The 21,631-nt window shown below is 39.9% G+C and overlaps 1 protein-coding gene across 10 annotated transcripts in view; it reads right to left on the reverse strand.

The window, feature by feature from the left end:
• Nucleotides 1–21,631, reverse strand: part of LOC126273149 (kinesin-like protein KIF22) — a 277,787-nt gene that overhangs the window by 102,823 nt on the left and 153,333 nt on the right. For all 10 annotated transcript variants that reach the window (XM_049976670.1, XM_049976690.1, XM_049976635.1 and 7 more), the window contains 2 exons: nucleotides 19,271–19,425; nucleotides 9,145–9,215 (listed from right to left, as the gene is read on the reverse strand). In XM_049976670.1, coding sequence (XP_049832627.1) covers nucleotides 9,145–9,215; nucleotides 19,271–19,425 — 226 coding nt within the window. The remainder of the gene's footprint in view (nucleotides 1–9,144; nucleotides 9,216–19,270; nucleotides 19,426–21,631) is intronic.

Here is a 21,631-nt window from a genome sequence, read left to right on the forward strand (position 1 = left end):
ATACCAAGAATTCGAAGACATGTATTATCTTTAACAGGGTGTAATGCATCTCTTGTCTCGGAGATGGGGTCAGAACACTGGTCTCATGTCTTAGTACATGGCCCTTCAGCACACATCCTATTTTGCTAATACTTGCTCCACAGTATGGAACGGATACAGCTGGCTTGCCCTCTTCTGCAGATTCATGAGCCGTCTTTCATTGGTGGCACTTGAAAGCTTTAGCAGTTTCTCCTCTGCTGTAACCATTTTCTCTGAACTAGAGATCGAAACAGAAATTCAGACATCAGATGTTCTCATCACAAATAATATTTTCCCTGTGTACCAACATGTTCCATACCACTTCCTCGTGTACAGGGTGACCCGTCAGTGTGTGTATATATACTGTACACAGAATGACCAAGCCAGCAACTACAACATCTAGTTACAGAAGCTTGCCATATCCCTCCAACTCGACAATAAATGTAATATTGGGGTGGACATTGTTCATATGGTTGACAAACTGCTACAGTACATTTTCACCACAAGGCCATATTAAGAAGGTGTTGTCATTGTATTGTAGGCACCTAGATGGACGCAACCTCGCAGAGTTTGGACTTTGCTCCCCAAAGCGGTCCATGAAATAATTCATGACAACCATAAACAGTGGTAATCGCATGGCTGTGCCACCCAACAACTCATAATATTCACTGTGGTAAAGAAAGTACGTTGTTGTTAAGGCATGGTCGAAGAGCTCAGTGGCTGAAATGGCTGAGCGGTTCTAGGTGCTACAAACTGGAACCGCGCGACCGCTACAGTCGCAGGTTCGAATCCTGCCTCAGGCACGGATGTATGTGATGTTCTTAGGTTAGTTAGGTTTAAGTAGTTCGAAGTTCTAGGGGAGTGATGACCTCAGAAGTTAAGTCTCATAGCGCTCAAAGCCATTTGAACCATTTGAAGAGCTCAGCCAAAAGTTCCAGCATGAATTGTACGGGCACTCTCATAAAAAGTGACACAATGTCCAGGCTTACCATTATGTCACCTTGGCCTTTTTATTTTCCTGAGGGTCTCAATGAATGACTGCTGAATAGTGATGTGGAAATGGAAATTGATTAATAATTTCTTGAATAATAGGAAAAAATGACTGGAAAGAATAGTTGAGAAACTTTTGAAGTTAAGTTATGAAGCTGTTCACAATCTTGGGTGAATTTTAACTGATACCAATATCAACTGAGCTTGAATATTATTACACTCAAGGTCAATAAATATAATTTGCATTATGTACTGTTGCTTCCAGTAATGTGCGGTACCAAATAATCACAACCATTGAACTTGTCAATCTTTCTAAAGCACAATATTTTTAGTATAAGTAAACTGAGTTCATAGTTGCCTATCACGTCTGAGTCATTACCTTAACATTAATTCCACTGTGTTTAGTCTTGAGTGTGACAATGTCAATGCACGAACACTCCTTCAGATACAGCATTAATTATTCTTGTCTGCACCAAACCTCTTGATGCAGGATCTCGGCAGCGAGTGAAATTATGAACAGATGAGTTGAACTTATAACTGTCCAAATAAGTATTCCTTTTCTAAGAACTTTTTGTAATACTTTTAAACAATGGTTAATATATACATTATTAACAATGATGATACGACGGATCCAAGCATACATCCATATGCTACCCCTTCCCGAAACAAACGGGGTGAAGATACATGAATTAATAAATTGAAGAGAGTATTTCTTACTTGCCACAAAAAATTCGTTACTTTACTTTTGGTGGTGTCTTTGTTTATAGCTCATTCAGTTTACATATAGCCACATATCCAGTACGAGGCTACAGTGTCCCATGTCCTATTTTTACAGTAGCTTTCACTGCACAAATTCGTGAAGTTCCTGTTCAGATGTGTGATCCTTTTTACAATCTTCAATACGGTAACAACTGGTTTCCAAATCAGCAGCACGGGGAATTTATTTCACCTTGTCGGTCTCATTTATTCACTGGGGAGACCAGCTGTACACCCAAATCCAGCGACAAAGTTAAGTTCCTTGTTGCTTTTACGACGTTGTCGAGCACAGAAAATTCATGTTATACGAAGTATTGTTTACCACGCGCACTCCCACATATTGTTATAACACTTTGCAGCCAGGTTTTGTATATCTTTTATCTTTGTTTTTGAGCATCTTTCATAAAGTTGCATTACATAAAGTTTCTGTAGTGCCCTTACCACATACTGTACACATAAAATAATAAAATGCAAATACAGTTACAAAATACACTTATCCTATTCATCTGCTGACATGTCATTATTGTCAGTTATATACATTATAGTCTGAAACATATTCTCGGCTCTTTTTATATATCGGGTCATTACTTGTCATTTGGTTTTAATACATTCTGTCAAATATCATTTTCATTACATAACTCAATTCCAATTACAGCAGTAAACATATTACTCTTGTTTGGTTATACATGCTTCATATAACATTCATCTAATAATAGATTCTGTTTTCATTTATGGCATGTATTGACATACATTTCATTTCAATTTACAGTGACTTTTTCTCAGAGAATATTTATCAATTCAAAACAATCAAATAAGTAAACAATAGTCGCTACAATAGATACCACTCACCACTCAGATAACTACTCATGGCCTCGCCTCTAGCATTCTCCAGGAAGGATCTACACACTACAGGGTTGTGGAAATTCCACAAAGGCATTTATGTGCTCAGTTACATCTCGTTAATAGACTTAATTGTGATCCCAAAAACGAAATAGTTTGTTCAATTATTCAAAATGACAGTCACAATCACATTATTTATTTCGCTGCCAATCAGTTTCAACCTGTAATGGGGTATCTTCAGGACAATTTACACCATTTGGTTGCTCGCTGGAGTCATCACCCTGCCTGTGCGTGTTGGTATCTATAGTTACCAACCACTGGTACCTATAGTTACCAACGGTCTCTTAAATAGTTTTAATATTTCCTTTGTGGTAAATACACAAAACTATGCTGTGACCATCAGCCCTGATCATTTTTGTTAACTTGTAAATTGCTACACCGAAGGATAGCCAGGTGAGGTATGTATTTTCAAGATTTGATTTTAAAATAGTGTACATAAAAGGAAACCAAAACAAAATAGCCAATGCTCTTTCTCAATTACTACATGGCTTAAAGGAACTTAACGATTTTTTTAGAGCAGGAAGGTGAAATAAGAGCTATGTTGATGGAAGACAAAACACTCTGACCATACTATGTCCACAGGTGTAAACACATGAAGCAATTACAGTGGGAAGACACACGCCAGAGTAAGGTAAGAGTGGATCTTGTGCAAAATGGCGATTAAAATTTAAAAAGGTTTTTCACTATTCCAAAGGTCTTCCGTACCATAGGAACCATCCGGAACAAGAACCATGGCACGTATGTTTGCCAGAGGAATGTGTGTATGATTTTACCTTATACACACACAATACTTGGGGCCACTATGGCACTGCCAAATGTAGTGACAAAATAGGTAAATATGGTTATTTCCCCAACTTCAGAAGAAAAGTACTACAGCTGATAAGAGAGTGTATTGTCTGCCAGAAAGCAATACATTCTAACAACTCCAAACAGATACAACTACATCCCATTATGGTTAAAAAAAAAAAACTCTACAAAATGTATTGTTGGATGTGGCTGGACCCTATCCCAGAGGTGAGGGGAGACTAAAGTATATAGTAGGTCTGTATGACATTTTCACCAAATACGTAAAACTGTATTCTGTACAAAACATTACACCCATTTCAATTATAATACGAATCAAAGAGGATTATTTTGCAAGAGTAGGAAAACCAGAAGTCATTAACAGAGATAATGCCTCATACTTTGTTGGATGTAAATGCAAAGAGTTTGTAGATTCCAACTAAATCACACACATTTTAGAATCCAAATTTCATCCCAAAGAATCCCCCATACAAAGGGTGTTTAAGGAATTCAACACGTTTGTGAGGAGCTATACGCCTCATAAACATACCAAGTGGATTGCATATGTCACTCCCTTCTTACAAATTGTTAACAACCTTCCCCATAAATCAACTGGCTATACACCAAATGAGACGATTTTCAATTGCAAACAAGTAGACGAGTGAGAAAACCTTTGCCCAAGGTACGGATACTGGAATTATCACAGGAGGATAAAATACAACAAGCAGTAATCGACCTTAAAACCTGGGATAAATGTAGGAAAGGAATCTATGACAGAAAGCTGAAACATACAAAAAATTTGATAAAGAACAAAAGGTGTTTCTTAGAACACATCCAAATCCAAAAAAATTGGAAAACTGCAATGTAAGTGGCAAAGTTCTACTATACACTGGACCATACATAATTACTAAAATCCCCTACATGTACAATAATATTATATTTAGGATGCTGGAAAATCATATTCCAGAATTTATGGTGTTAGTTCATAAGCAAAATTTTTGTTTGTGTTACTTTTCTTATACATCAGATGTGTAAATGATAAGATGAATGGCTGTAACAAGAAAGAATTTTACTTTTATGTGTCTAGAGACTACGATACTCTAAATACAACGTTTTGCCTTGCGCGTAGCCCAGCTGCAAACAAATCCATGAACTTGTGAAATGCACGGTAGTGTGCAATGCAATACACAACTAGCTGTGACACCAGTGGTATAGAGCAACGCAATGCATCTGCAGTTGGGAGCAAGCTAGTCAACAAACCACAAGCGCATATTGATGATACAACTCCATAAACCTTAGCTCTTGAAATGGTTACTCTTTATATAAGTAAATAGTGAGCTGGACTTTTAAACACTGAACAAGTATTTGATATGACTGGTAAGGTCAGAATTGAGTTGTTCTTACAAACAACAAACTACCTTGCTCTGTAGATCACAGTTAAGTCCATTACGAGACGTAACTGAGCACATAAATGCCTTTCTGTGGAGTTTCCGGAACCTTGCAGTGTGTAGATCCTTTCCGAACAATGCTAGAGGGGCAAGGCCATGTGTAGTTACCCGAGCGGTGCATAGTATCTATTGTAGCTACTATTGTTTAATTCTTTGATTCTTTTGAAATGATAAATATGCTCCCACAAGAAGTCATTGTATTTGGAAATGAAATGTATGTCAATTTATTCTATACGTGAAAACAGAATCCATTATTGTATAAATGTTATATGAAGAATGTATAACTAAATGAGAGTAAAATGTGTACTTATATGATTGTGATCGAGTAATGTAACGAAAATGAAAACAAAACGAAAAGCAGTGACACTATATATAAAAAGGGGAGATAATATGTTACAGGCTTCAATGTGTATAAGCAACAATAATGGCATGTCAGCGAATGAATATGGTAAGTGTATTTTGTAATTGTATTTGTATTTTATTATGTTACGTGTATAGCACGTGGAAAGGACATGACATGTCAGCAAATGAATAGGATAAGTGTATATTGTTAATGTATTTGTATTTTATTATGTTATGTGTACACCACGTGGAAAGGACACTACAGAAAATTTACTTAATGCAACTGTATGAAAGGTGCACAAAAACAAAGTGAAAAACCATACAAAACCTGGCTGCAATTGTTAAGCATAAGTGTGATAAAACAATATGTGGGTGTATGCGTGATAAACTAAAAATGGCAATACTTTGTGTGGCATGAATTTTCTGTGCTCGACAACATTGTAAAAGCAGTAAGGAATTGACCTGGTCGACGGATGTCAGATGTACTGTCCCCACTGAATAAGTCAGAGTGACGATGTTAAATAAATTCCTTGGGCCACTGATATGGAAACCAGTTGCCACCTCATTGAAGATTTCTCAAAGGATCATGCAGCTGAACACAAGCTTCACAAATTTCTGCAGTGAAAGCTACCGTACACACACGATATGGACACTCTGGCCTTATATTGAACATGTGAGTGCAAACTGGGATGGTAGCGGACGTTGCGTTGCATGCATGCTTCGCAAGCTAAACACTGTTCAGTGCTAACTGACCACAATGGGACTATGCAGTTACAGCAAGCACTTTCTTAGGAGAGAAAACTTATATATGTATGTGTTGAAAGAAGCTGACATGCCCATATAAATTGATAGCCATTCAGGATAACTCCTATGCCCATACTAGCCAGGATTATCAACACTCAAAAAGGGAAATAAGTTCAGACACTGTGCACCTATGTATCACGTCAGTGCACAGTGGGTGCCCAATTATGTTGAACCAATTTTTTTAAAAAAATATGTAAACTGAAAGGGTTATAGACGCTGATAAAGATAAATTAATGAGTCGTTTAGTGTCAATGATAATTTTTGATACATCTGTATGTAACAATAAGAAATACACTCTTCAGTTTATTAATTCCTGTGTCTTCACCTGTTTGTTTCGAAAAGTGGTAGGTTATGGACATATGCTTGGATTCGTCGTACTAGTATTGTTAAAAATGTGTATTTCAACTGTACATTAAAAGTAGTATAAAAAGTTAGTAGGAAAATCAAAATTTATTCTTACATTCAAGATGTCCAATCATGTCTGTTCATTTTTCTCTCATCGCCAAGATCTTGCATCAAGAGGTTTGGAGCAGACAAGAAGAATTTACCCGACACCTGGAGGAGCAATCCTCCATCGACATTGTCACAATCAAGATGGAATACAATGGAATTAATGTGAAGCAGTACATAATGCAAATTATGAATACTGACCTTGAATGTATTGATATTGAAGGTCTGTTGATATAGGTATCAGTTAAAGTTCGCCCAGGATTGTGCATAAATTCATAAATTACCTCCAAATTTCTTTCAACTATTCTTTCCAATCAATTTTCCAGTTATTCAAGCAATAGTTATTAACCAATTTCCATTATCTCCACACATATACCTATTCATAGTACTGAAAGCAACAATGTCCATTTGTGTAGCGGCGTCAGTTTTCGCTACAGCCTGCTTCAGAATGGAAGAAAAGGATGCAGCGAACGTGTGTGGCTGCATGGACTTGGGTAGGTGGCTGCATGCACTTGTATAACTTCTTGGCTTCATCACCATACAGGATGCGCTTCGTCGTTTTGATCTCATGGATGTTCTGTTCCTCAAGAAAAACTCTGCAGTCCCTGCTCCACAGAGGTTGATCCCCAGAGCAGTTGACACACTTTGGGGGAGAGGAGCAAACAGCTCCCTCATTGGTAGTTTTAGCACATTTCCCGCAAGCAGTTTCTCCTTTACGGCCAAGAGTAGTGTGCCTGAAGTGCTGGCATTTAAAACATTGCAATGGATTTTGGTAATAAGGTCATACACTTAGGTGTAGGAATCCTGCTTTCACATGCTCTGGTCGTTTGATGGTGTTAAAAGTAACGATAAAATAGTCTGATTTTACAAGATCGCCATCCAACTCATTCATAATGTGTTGCACGTCGACAACACCTTCCTGGCACCAAGCGGCTTTCAGTTCTTCTAAGGGAATGTCAACTAGATCCCTGCAAGTCACAACACCTTTGTTCATTCAGCGTACAGTAAATCTACACACGCTGGCTGGTAATTAAAAGTTAACAGTTTTCACCACCTTGTACACAAGAAAGTGATATGTAAGAAGTTAGTACACAGTTAAAAAATTATTTCTCATGGTGAACATCTAAAGTTTGAATTTCAGAATTTCAAGCACCTGTTCAGAGAAAGAGAAAGTTGTTACAGCAAGGGAGAAATTTCTAAAGCTTTAAAGTGCCCCCAATGAAAGAAGTCTCATGATTCTGTGGAAGAGGCCAAGCCAGCTGCATACCTTCCATACTGTGAAGCAACTACTAGCAAAGATACGATGTATGCTGTGCATGCTAAAGAGACATGGACTAAGACCTGGGACCAGTGTTCTGGCCCACCTGCAAGACAAGAGATATGTTATGCCCTGTTAAAATAACTTATGTCTTTGAGTTCCTGGCATGTGTGGCTTCCCCTGTGAATGTGACAGCACTTACAAAGGCCAAACTATTCTCATTGTTGCCAAGCATTATTCAAAGCATTCACTAACTGTGGTTCAACGTTGCCCAGAAAACAGGCACAAAATACAGTTTGTAAAAATGAGAGTTTTGCCTGAAACACTATCATACTGGGATTCTGTCATCAAAGAAGTGGCCAAAACTAGAATAAACAGAAACAGTTTCAACACAGACCAGGGGTACACACTTCGCAGTGCATGGGGATAGGCTATGGACATTGAGTCTAAGTAGAGATGTGGGGTTGCCACTTGAAGGGACGTGAGAGAGCAGTTTCAAATGTGCCATTGCCTGCTCACCCCATGTGATGTCAGTTGGTCCTGGCGCAGCACGGAGCCACTATGAACTGCCAAACTTGCCTTCCTCACAAGCGCCATTCCTGCCCTCTCTGGAGGGTTCCAGACACTGCCTTTAATCTACATAAGCAGAACACAATACCAGTACCAGCAGTCAGTGATTTGAACTCATGATGACAATGGCGGAGACAGCTATTTGAAATCATGCAGCTTATAAACTAAGAAGGTTTTATTGGAGACAGAGGGGGTTAGTGGAGATGGACACAGACAGGAAATTGACCAATAGAAGAATGGAATAAATACATACCCAGCCAATGCCAGAGTCAATGAATAAATTGTTGTGGATGTTAGTATGTTGCTATTTTATTAATCAAGGATATTTTTGCTGTAGGTGTGAAGCTGTCTTCAAACCAGAAATTTGTTTGAACAGTATAGTACCATGTTAGGCACGGTCCTGTTAGAGATAGTGTGCCCTTGCCTCTGATCTCTGAAATGACTTAATAAGTTATAGGAGAGACCTACATTTTCATACAGACTGCTAACTATGCTAACTACAATGCAGTTTGGCATTTTGCACATTTACAAATTACTGCTGAAGGTCAGAGAAACAACATGTCACAGAAGAAATTTCAAAAGAAAATTGGGATTGAAACTCAGAGCTTGGAATTTGCAGTCTGGCACTTAACAAGATATATTCTTTCTTTGCGCACCTGTTATACTCCTTAATATTAAACAATCATTATACACATATGTGCCTAATGCTAAAACCCTGTGTTAGCAGAATTCTAGTTATCATAATCAATACTGCATAATGCAGCTGCAACTTAGAGAAAGTACATCATTTTAAAAGTTATAAAGCAATGAAGAAATAAAACTTACCTATACTGATAGTTATGTAGAGCAAGTGGGTATCTGGGACGAATTGCAGATGAAATTGGTATGGCTTTATTCTGTAAACAAAAACGAAACAAAAATAGATTACCATATATCACTTATGGTGATAAGATATATTTCCCGTAGATAATTGTTTTGAAATTATTCTACATATAGCAAGAAAACATGATAATTGCACTTCATACACATTCTCAATATCTCTATGAATTGTAGTGTTAAGTTGTGGAAGATATACAAAAGACTAAACCCTAGGGGCGTTTTACAGTTACAGACAAAGATTACAAATTAATCCTTGCACAATCAAAAATGGCAAGTTATAATTTTTTCACACACCATGAAACAGTTAGTTACATCTGACAGTCAGTATTCTAAAGTAAGTTGAACTCTGTCTCACACTACGAGAAACCCAGTACCACAAGAAATACAATGTGCTGTGAGCAAAGTGAAGACTAAATGGATATCCAGTAAGTCAGATTTTTAGACATGTGGCAACATGTTGGCATAGCCTTCTGTGAAACTAAAACGACAAGTACCAGGGTGGTTTGAAAAGTTCTCGGAATCACCATGAGAGGTCATCACTAGTGCAATGAGTTGGTAATGTGATACTTGTTGGATTGTTGCCTGTAAATACGTGCCAGGTCAGTGCTCTTGGAAGAGAGCTGTGGCGGTGACGTGGCTCTGTTTTTGTTTCTGCATAGTGATTAGCAAAGTTGGAAAACATCAGGATTCGAGCAGTCATTAAGTACTTTTTAAAGAATGATATGATAGCAAAGGACTTCCATGCCGATTTCCAAAATACACTAGGGGACTCTGTTCCTTCATATTCAACTGTTGCCAAGTGGACAAATGAATTTAAATTTGGTCAGGAGGGATTACATGATGATCCGCGCATTGGTCGGTCCAAATGTGTCACTACTCCAGAAATTTGCAAAAGTGCACAAAATGATCATGGAGGATTGCCGATTGAAAGTGTGTGAAACTGCTCATGCTTGCCAAATGTCATCTGAAAGGGTATACCACATTTTAACTGAAGAATTAGAAATGAAAAAATTATCTGCAGGATGGGTGCCGCGACTCTTGACACTGGATCAAAAGCACATGAGAATGGACATATCTGAACAATGTTTGGCCTATTTTAGGAGAAATGAACAAGATTTTTTGCACTGGTTTGTAACCATAGATGAAACTTGGGTGCACTTTTATACCCCACAGACAAAACAACAGTCAAAGCAGTGGAAACATGCTCATTCTCCGCCACCAAAGAAAGCAGACAATTCCTTCGGCAGGACAGGTCATGATATCGGTGTTCTGGGATGCGAAGGGTATTCTGTTTGTAGATTATCTCCCCATTGGGCAAACAATTACTGAAGAATACTATGCTAACCTCCTAGACAAATTTCAACAAAAGATACGCAAAAAAGGCCAAGTTTAGCAAGGAAGAAAGTCATCTTCCATCAAGACAATGCACACCCGTACACATGTGCCATTGCCATGAACTAAGGTATGAATTATTGCCGCACTCGCCTTATTCACCTGATATCACTCCATCATACTTCCAACTCTTCCCAAAACTGAAAACTTTTCTTGGTGGACAAAGATTCACTTTAACAAAGAATTGATAGCTGGAGTTGCAAACTATTTTTCAGGCCTTGAGGAAACTCATTTTCGAGATGGGATTAAGGCACTGGAACACCATTGGACCAAGTGCATTAATCTACAAGGAAACTACATTGAAAAACAAAAAGTTTCAGTGATGTAAGAACTTTTTTTCTATTCCGTTCTGCGAGCTTTTCAAATCACCCTCATCAATAGGATACTAAAAGCTGATTAGGCATTGAAAGTTGTGTCTAAGTGAGGTGCACCATGGTAGGTCAAAACAGAAACAGAAATTTGTGTTCCCAAAAGAAGTTTTAATTTTAAGAGTAAAGGAAAAATTCACTACAAGTCTGTGCCACATGCTAGTCCTGTTATGATCATAGTGTTGAAAGACAATCTACAATAATCAAAACAGAGCAGTAGGTGCTCCAAAGGATTTCTTTGATCGTCAAAGCATTGTAAGGAGCATTAAACTATCTGGAGGTGGTACCCTACTGTAGCTAATGTTTGGCATTAGATAATTTGAGCCAGGGTGTTGGAAGAAATTTTCATTACCATTATTTGCATGGTAAGTGGAACACAGGCAGGACCAAATCATATTACCATTGAAATTACTGTTCAGAATTGAATGGACATGACAGCTGCCAAACCACATCAATTGCCAGCACAAACCTAAGGCAAATCACAAGCTCATATACCATAACACTGATGAATTTGACAGTTTCATCAACACACACGCAATTTAGACCCTATTATTGCTGCACCAGTTCTTATGAACTTTGTAAATGGGAGTTGTTGAGAAGTAATCCACATTTTGCTACTGCCACTCAGATTAATCACCTTCCATTCTCAACAATTTCTTCCCATTCCTAACCTCAGAAGTCATCTGTCATATTTACAACCACCAGAGCCTATGATAGAAAACTAGTGTGATTATCTGATCATCAAGGAATCCACACATCACTTATCTGTGGGTGGTTATCTTCACACCTCTTCATTTGTCAGATTGTGACTTGGTATTGTTCACGATCAAGTTTCCAAACACACTACTATAATACCAAAATCCTAGCATACATTAGAACTATTAGTCTACATTTTTTTAATTAATACCCTAAAAATTTATGCACCCAAATCACCAAAACATGTCAGTAAAATAGCATTTGGCTAATTTAATTTGCTGATTTTCTGGAATTCATTTTTGCTCTGACACACAGTGCACATGTTCAGCTGTGTTTTCCTTTCTTCACTAGCATAGGGCCTGACAAGGATATTGTGGAGATCAGGAGGGCGAGAACTATCTTACAAGCTTTTAATTGCTACTACTGAATGTTACTGGTTTACATGAGAGAGTTCTGTTTTAGCCTTTCAGCTGATGAATTATTTGGCTAAGCAGACCCCTGTTCTGTTTATTGAGAGGGTGTAGACACAGTCATGCATAATTCATGAAGAGGTAGCATACTGGAGCTCTCACATAACAGAGCCACTGCTCCTGACTGGATATACAAACTAAGAAATAAATTGTAAAAGATTACTCTGTGTGGAATTCTATGGCAGGTGGCCATTTCAAGGCAGTTGTGTGATGTGAGGGACTAACATGGTAGGCACAGAGAAGCCTATGATATATTTTGTGACTGCTGCAGGAATAAAGCCAGTACTAATAAAGCTAAGCAACATAACTAATGAGGAGGTGTTCAATAGAATTGGGGAGAAGAGAAGCTTGTGGCACAACTTGACTAGAAGAAGGGATCGGTTGGTAGGACATGTTCTGAGACATCGAGGGATCACCAATTTAGTATTGGAGGGCACCGTGGAGGGTAAACATCGTAGAGGGAGACCAAGAGATGAATACACTAAGCAGATTCAGAAGGATGTAGGCTGCAGTAGGTACTGGGAGATGAAGAAGCTTGCACAGGATAGAGTAGCATGGAGAGCTGCATCAAACCAGTCTCAGGACTGAAGACCACAACAACAACAATAAAGCTACATAGTCAGGGAGACAACTGTTTCATCAAAAGATTTCGCAGCTCGAAATTACAAGTTTCCCTAATGTGATTTTAGCTGTATGTCATAAAGTGTGCTAGAACTGTAGCTTGGCAGATGGACTAAGGTGGAGTGACGGTTGTGTCATTTGGAATGAGCAGACGGAAAAGAAGCAGGAAGAGGGGCTAGGGATGGAGAACTAGTGCCTCGGAGGAAGTCAGCAGGTGTGCAGGCTTGGAATGCAGGGGAAAGAGGTGGCAGGTGCATAGGCGGTATATGTGATACATGGTTAGTGGAGCCAGTGATATGCAGTGCATGAATATGATGACGTGGAAGTGTGGAGTGAAAGGGAGTGACAGAACAGAGGAAGTGGAAACTGTGGAGTACAGAAAGTGGGTACAGTGGGTTTGCAGAGAATGAGGCCAGGACGAGAACTGCACCAAAGGATATGTTGCAGGGATAACACACATTTACATAGCTCAGAAAAGGTGAATTGCAAAGCAGCCATTGAACTCTACTGTGTGTACCTACTGTGTGCACCTGATGAAAACTCAAGGCCTCTGTTATTCAGTCAGTGCTCTCGTTTACTCCTAAATTATTCACCTTCTTTCAGAGTTTTCTTACATATTAATGTTTGATCACAATACTTTGCAACAGTTACCACAAACAAATTAGAAATGTTTTGTTATAAGCGTCATTGACACTGATGAAACCCGTGCTAGATTCACAAACTGCTTTGTTTCATCATCTAGGCTTGTTAAACTCTGTCTAATGCCAATACAGAGATGTATGTATAAATCACAGTAGTCCTAACTCTAATCACAAATATGAACTAATTATTTGAGGCACTCTTAATTAGTTCATATAGAGCTAAGTAAATGGGCAATATTCTTTTGTCATTAGCCTCATTCTGTTTACGTTTTGTAGCCATTGACTGTGAAGATATTTTGCTTATTGCAAGAAAATACCCCATGTAAAAGGCCGAACAGTGCTTACATAGCAGTTGGTATATGACACATCGTTTCACAGGTAGCTCTTTTATAGTATATGTTTTGCCAGTTACAGGTCTGGAATAGGTTGTGTTAGGAGGGTGCATAGGGCAAGTCTTGCAGTGGGGATGGTCACAGAGGTAGGAGACATAGGCTAGGGAGATGGGTGCAGAAGGAGCATAGGGCCTGACAAGGATATTGTGGAGATCAGGAGGGTGACAAAAAGCTATTCTAGGTGTGGTGGGCAACATCTCATTTCAGGGCGGGATTTTAGGAAGTCGTGGCCTCAGCTTCCTCCCTTCCAAGCCTTCCAAGAATTCCTCACATCCAACATTGCTTCACAACCTTCCTCTGCAGAACTCCAAGCTGTACATTCCCTTAAATCTGATGACTCCATCATTATCCTCCATAACAGACAATGAATCCATCACTGTGGTATTTGACTGGAAAGAGTATGTTAGTGAAGGTCTATGCCAGCTTCCTGACACCTCTACATACAGTATCTGCCGTTAAGACCCCACCCCTGTGATTCAAACTGACCTGCAATCCCTTCTAAAAATCTCAGGTCCCTCACAAGGACTTACACCTCAATCCGTAAAACTTCTTACCCCACCCAAAACCACGCACCCTACCTTTTACCTTCTTCCTAAGATCCACAAACCCAATCGTCCTGGTCATCCTACAGTTTCTTGCTTCAAAGTACCCACTGAACTTATATTAGTCTTAGTTGATCAACACCTGCAACCCACAGCACAAAGACTTAGCTCCTACATTAAAGATACCACTCATTTCCCTAGATCATCTGAAAGCCATACCCATCCCATTCCCACCACACACTGTGCTTGTCACCACTGATGCCACGTCCCTCTATACCAACACCCCCATGTACATGGTATGTCTGCTGTTGAACATTTCCTAAGTCAATGCCCACCTGATTCCAAGCCTATGACACCCTTCTTGCTCACCTTAATCAACTTTATACTTACCAACAATTATTTCACCTTTGAAGGCAGACATACAAACAGATCAGTGGTACGGCCATGGAAACCAGGATGGCTCCTTCCTATGCCAACTTTTTCATGGGTCTCTTGGAGGGGACTTTCCTGGGATCCATAAGCCTTCAACCACCGGTTTGGTTTAGATACATTGATCACATTTTTGTTGTATGGACTCATGGTGAGGCTGACCTGTTAAAATTCCTGTAAAATACCTCCACCCACTTAAATTTCACATGGTCCTATTCCCAATCACGTGCTATTTTTTTATGTTGATCTCATCCTCACCGAAGGCCAGCTACACACTTCTGTTCACATCAAACCTACTAACAAACAACAGCACTTACAGTTTGACAGTTACTACCCTTTCCGTATCAAACATTCTTCTCCCACACAGCCTTGGCATTTGAGACAAATGTATTTGTTCGGATGCAGACTCTTTACAGCAATACACCACCACTCCCACTTCAGCCTGCGCTAGACGCAATTATCCCAACAGCCTAGTTCAAATGCAGATTTCCTGTGCCATCACATCCAATTAGTCACCAGTATTATACTAGTCTTGAATGTATCAACCAGTTACTTCAACAAGGCCATGACTTCTTAAAATCATGCCCTGAAATGAGATCCATTTGTATGAATTTTTGCTCAGTACACCTAAAATAGCTTTTTATCACCCGCCCAATCTCCACAACATCCTTGTCAGGCCCCATGCTCCTTCAGCATCCATCTCCTTACCCTATGTCTCCTACCCCTGTGACCATCCCACTGCAAGACTTGCCCTATGCACACTCCTACCAGCACCTATTTCAACCCTGTAACTGGCAAAACATGTACTACCAAAGGGAGAGCCACGTGTGAAATGACACATCATTGACTAACTGTTACGTAAGCAATGTTCGGCCGTTTACATTGGCATGACTACCACCAAGTCACCAGTCAGGATGAATGGGCATAGGCAGAGGGTGTATACAGCCAACACACAATATCCTATTGCACATGACAGTCATGACCTCGGTGCCTTTTTCATCACACATGCCATCTGGATAAACCCCCCCCCCCCCCCCAAACCAGTTTCTCACAGCTCCGCAGGTGGGAACTAGCACTACAACATGTCCTCGGTTCTCGACACCCATCTGTCCTTAATTTACGTTAATTCCTTCCATCTCAGCATTTATTCACAGTAACTACTCCTTTCTTCACTCCATTTCAGTTTCCTACATCTTTCATTTTCTGATTTGTCTATTTTCGCCGTCCCCCAACCCACCTCTGTTACATACAATGCACTTAGCTTTTCACTCGTATTAACTTATACACAATTTTTTAGTAGTAATGTCTGTTTTGCATATTACCCTGTCTTCGACCTTTAAGCTCTCAGGTTTTCAAATCTTGTCCAGTGCCGTCCCCAACAATTAGTCTGTCCTTATCATCCCGTGCGATAAATCTCCTAGGACCTGGGGTTCTGGGTGACTTTTCTGAACTGTATCCCTTTCCCTAAACCTCTCCTGTTCTTTTCCTCCATCGCTCTTCCTTCTCCTTCAACTCTTCTGCCAGAAGAAGGAGCCATTGGCATCAAAAGCTTGTATACGTTAAATCTTCGTATGATGTACAAATTACTTGAAAGGCTATTGTACAACAGAATACAAATCGAGATATTGGTAAAGATTCTTGTGGACTATTACTGGCATGATCACGTCCACTCCAGTATTCTGAGCTGCATTCCATCAGTTAACCTGAGAAGAAAGAATAATCTTCTGAGACAATATAAGAAAATGTGCAACAACCAGCAGCTACCAATTTATATGCATATACCACCTATCCAAATCAGCAGACTCTACTCCAGACATCCCCACTGAAAACACCTAGCATCCCTGTGGAACATACTTCAATCTACATAAAGATTGCACCCAAGAATGGTACAACACCACTCCACCACGGCTTAACAGCTTTCTTCAAGCCATAACAAAACATGGGAACTTATTCTTCCACAGAGAACATACAGACACTCAACAGGATCCAGACCAACAAGGGGAGATGCGGTGGCCAATTACAGATACAGATGGGGAGAGTCTACCTCTTCGAAGTACACCTGTGGCTGTCAAACACTGACTGTCAGACACACTGTTGAAGAGTGAGCCCTCAAAATTCGTACCCTGGAAACCCCCTGAATTTCTGGGATGCTACAGCAGATGTTATAAATTATACAAATAATGGGTCTGTAAATTTGTAAATCATGTACACAGTTTATTTGTTCTTCTGCAATAATGTCTAATTGTGGCACAATTAGTAACAATAAAGCGGAGATGCTGAGTCACAGAAAAGCATAACAAAAAGACTGTCACAAATAAACTTTTGGCCAACAAGACTATTATCAAAGATAGACTACACACACACACACACACACACACACACACACACACAAACAAACAAACAAACAAACGCAACACACACACACACGACTGCAGTTTCTGGCAACTGAAGCCACACTGCAAGCGGCAACAGTATGGCATGATGCGATTGGCAATTGGGTGGAGGTAAGAAGGAGGCTGGGATGGAGAGGGCAAGGGATAGTAGGGTAGGGGACAGTGGAGTGCTACTGGGGAGCACGCAGGGATGAGGGGAAGAGATGGTAGGGCAGCTAGGTGCACTCGGAAGGTTAGATGGAGGACATGGGGGGAGTGTGTGTGTGTGTGTGTGTGTGTGTGTGTGTGTGTGTGTGGAGGGGGGAGGGGGGGCGGTAAAGGACAGAAGTAAAAAGACTCCACGTGTTGGTGGAATGAGAGCTGTGTAGTGCTGGAATGGGAACAGGGAAGGGGCTGGGTGAGTGAGGACAATGTCTCACTGAAACAACCTTGTACAAAAACAAATATCCCGTGCCTTATCTTTCCAGTCGGCTGCCACCTCCCAAAGTCTCACTGTCCAGCCACAGAGGGGCATTCCCCTCATAACTCTGTACCGTCCGGGACTGGAGAAAATGAATTACATCCTCTGCCAGTGTTCCAACTACCTCTCGTCATGCCCTGAAATGAGAAATGTTGAGCCCACTATCCTTTCCACACTTCTCACAGTGGTATTCCACTATTCACCGAACCTACAGAACATACTACCCCATCCCCACATAACACCTGCTCCCCCTCCCACCACCACCTACTACAATCAGTCACAAACATCACCTGTCCTATCAAATGCAAGGCTACCTGTGGAACCAGTCATGTGATCTACAAGTTAAGCTGCAACCACTGTGCTGCTGTTTATGTGGGTATGACAACCAACAAGCTGTCTGTCCACATGAATATCCATCGACAAACAGTGGCCACGAAACAAGTGGACCACCCTGTTGCTGAACACGCTGCCCAACATGACATCCTTTACTTCAATGACTGCTTCATAGCTTGTGCCATATCGATCCTTCCCATCAACATCAACATCAATTTTTCTGAGTTGTGCAGGTGGGAACTCTCCCTGATATATATCCTATGTTCTTGTAACCCTCCTCGTCCCAACTTTCATTAGTCATAGTCCTCACCGAACAGGCACCTACTCTGTTCCTATTCCAGCATTACACAGCTCTCATTCCACCAACGCACTAATTTTTTTTACTTATCTCCCGTTCCACTACCTCCCCCCCCCCCCCACCCCCACCACCTCCTTCTGTCTGCCATCCATCTAACCTCCCAACTGCGCCTAGCTACACTATACTCTCTCCAACTCTCTCCACCTAGTCACTGCACGCTCCCCAACAGCACTTTATTGTCCCCCTACCCTACTACCCCTCCTCCTTACCCCCACCCTGTAGCTACTCATATCACTCACTGCTGCTGCTGCTAACAGTGCACCTTCAGCTGGCAGAGACTGCAGGTTGTGTGTGTGTGTGTGTTTGACAAAAGCCTTGTTGGACGAAAGCTTATTTATTTTTTCAGTCTTATTGTTGTGCCCATCTGCGACTCAGCATCTCCACTAAAGGGTGAGTGGCAACCTTCCTTTTCATAATATTGTTACATTCCATCCTTGATTTTCCACTGCTTGATTAGTAATAATAAAAGTAGCCATTGATCTTCAGACTTAGATATATTATGGGATTGCAGTTTAACAGCATTTACAATTTCTCTGCTTTACTACTCAAGACAGCTAAAGCAGTCTCCAACCAGAACGTTCTATTGGAGATGGAATGCAGCTGCCTTCCTAAGATGTTTGAACTGACACACCCAGTTATAAGAAGACTCATAATTTAACATGGAATCTGAACTATAATGCAACTTGACATTTTTTTGTACATACACATCATTCCCCGGGGTGAAAAAAGCAATAAAGTGAGAGAGGAGAAAAAGAGAAAAGAAAAAGAAAAAAACCTATGATGAGCTGGAGACTGAATGCCAGAACTGTGGATTTGTAGTATGACACTCAACCAATTCGATGCCGGGCCACACACCATCCTTTGCCTTCCCCTATATATCCAATTCATCATAACAATAAAAATCATTTAGGAATATGCCTCATGTGAGAAATTTTCTATTATATTAAGTTCAGAATAAAAACTTATTATGGATTTACCTTGTGGCGTTGGACAACCTTATTTATCTCAATCGCCTGCATAACCTTCTTGGATTTCTCAACAAAACGAAGTGTGTTGAGAGTCTCAGCCATGTCAAGTTCCGAAGGACTTACACACGCTATCATGGCAATCATATTATGAATCTGTAAAGAGCCTTTAAAGGCAAGATAAAGACAAAATACTATATTACACACTTATAATTACAAGAACTGTTACAAAGGAATATAAATTGATCCTGGAAATGAACCCAGGATATCCAACATTACTAAACAAAATAACAACAATAAATTTAATTAACTAATTTAACCAAGTATCAATATAAAACTCTCCTAGGAGATTGTATTTGTACACATTCGCTAATTGGTGCTGCACCTAAAATGCAAGGCTTGAAGGTACACTTTAGGCGAGTAATGAAGTTGTAGACAACTGCAAGTGACATGTAGAGCTCTATATGCAAAAGAGAGTGTGAGACATCCGCCCCCCACACACACATCAGAATGTGTAGATGCTAATCAAAGATTTCCGGCTCACCTCCCTCCCCCCCTACCCTGAAGAAATGTGTAAAGGACAAATTAGTGTGTGTGTGTGTGTGTGTGTGTGTGTGTGTGTGTGTGTGTGTGTGTGTGTGTGTGTGTGTGTGTGTGTGTGTGTGTTCTAATGAATATTAAATGAGATTCTGAGATTGCAATACTGTGGGTGCATGTGGATTACACTAGTTAAAAGAGCCATGGCAACTGCAGTCATCTAGCAATGAGAAGGTAGACCACAGATACTGTCACACATCAATGCCATCATTTGCACACACAAAAAAGCAACCAACCAGAACTGCCCACAAAATTTAAAGGCCATTATTATTACAACTAATGTAATGAATAAAATCACTGCCCCTTTGCCTGTCTGGGGACATTGGTAAAAAAATTTCAAAAGTGTTAATCCTGAGCAATCACCCTGAAGCACAGTAATGTATCATATTCTAGACTCTTATATTAATACACAGTAAGGTAGGAAATAGAGTGCACTTCAACTCTCAGACATTACAAAATATTGTGTAAAATGACAGTGGGAGAGTGGAGGTCAGGTTAGAAGGCAACACCTGAGAAAGGAAAAGTCTTCTCTCCTCCCAGGCAGGAATAAAAGTTGAAGAGCATTATAAGATTTGCTCTGATTTTTGTTTTATTCTTTTTGGGTAGGAAGTGTAGGTCAGACTTTGCAAAAGAATTAGTGGGGTATTAAGTTGATTTCTATTATTCAACGCCTTGTCGACTAATGTATAAAATTTTTAATAATAAATAAGTAGAGGTCCAGTACCCCTTGTTATTTTTCTTAAGTCCAGTTAAAAAGAGAAATATTTAAATTAGCAAATGGTCAAGAAACATCATTAACTTCAGGTAGTCAGATGTAAATTAATTTTAAAATATTAATCAAAAGATTTTAGATCTTTTTTTTGTCAGTGAAATAATAAAAGTGCTATTTATTATTTTTAATGCGATCCTTTGTATCTTGCCATTAGTACCAATATCCATTACTTCTCTTAAGGTTAAGTACTACTCCATTGGAAACCAAGCAGTCAAGGCCCAATAAAACTCTCAGATTAAAATCCACTACCAATAACACGGATAACTGGATGTGCATTTCTCCTCAATCTGTTTTCTTTTGGAATGAGGTGAACATTGGTTAATGTGAATGAATGAGATTTCTATTTTTCCTGATTTTCCACACAAAATTTCTAAGATAATATACTAGCTTCACTCCTAGTATCCACTAAGAGATGTACTATTTTAGAAAAACGGTTCAAATGGCTCTGAGCACTATGGGACTTAACATCTATGGTCATCAGTCCCCTAGAACTTAGAACTACTTAAACCTAACTAACCTAAGGACAACACACAACACCTAGCCATCACGAGGCAGAGAAAATCCCTGACCCCGCCGGGAATCGAACTTGGGAATCCGGGCGCGGGAAGCAAGAACGCTATCGCACGACCATGAGATGTGGGCTACTATTTTAGAACACCATTTCTTAATTTCATATAAGAACCAACACATTACCTTCATTCATAGAGGAAAATACTTCTCCATTATTCATAATATCGTATTGGTCAGTGTTCTCTTCTTACACATCCATGCACAACTAGCAGGTGATCCACTACTGCAAAGGCTTATCGAATTACTTATGGATATCACGAGTATTCAAAACACCTGATGACACTGTTTACACAATTGCACATAATACACGCATAAGTACAAGCTACAATCAAACCACTGGGATACCGCATTTGGCGCCCTCTGACTGATGTGAGTTATAGTAGAGCAGTGGAAAGAGAGCGACTACTGCAAAACAAGAAAGATTTTGCTACGAA

This window comes from Schistocerca gregaria, chromosome 1 (genome assembly GCF_023897955.1).
Source record: "Schistocerca gregaria isolate iqSchGreg1 chromosome 1, iqSchGreg1.2, whole genome shotgun sequence".
NCBI classification, from domain to species: Eukaryota; Metazoa; Arthropoda; class Insecta; order Orthoptera; family Acrididae; genus Schistocerca; species Schistocerca gregaria.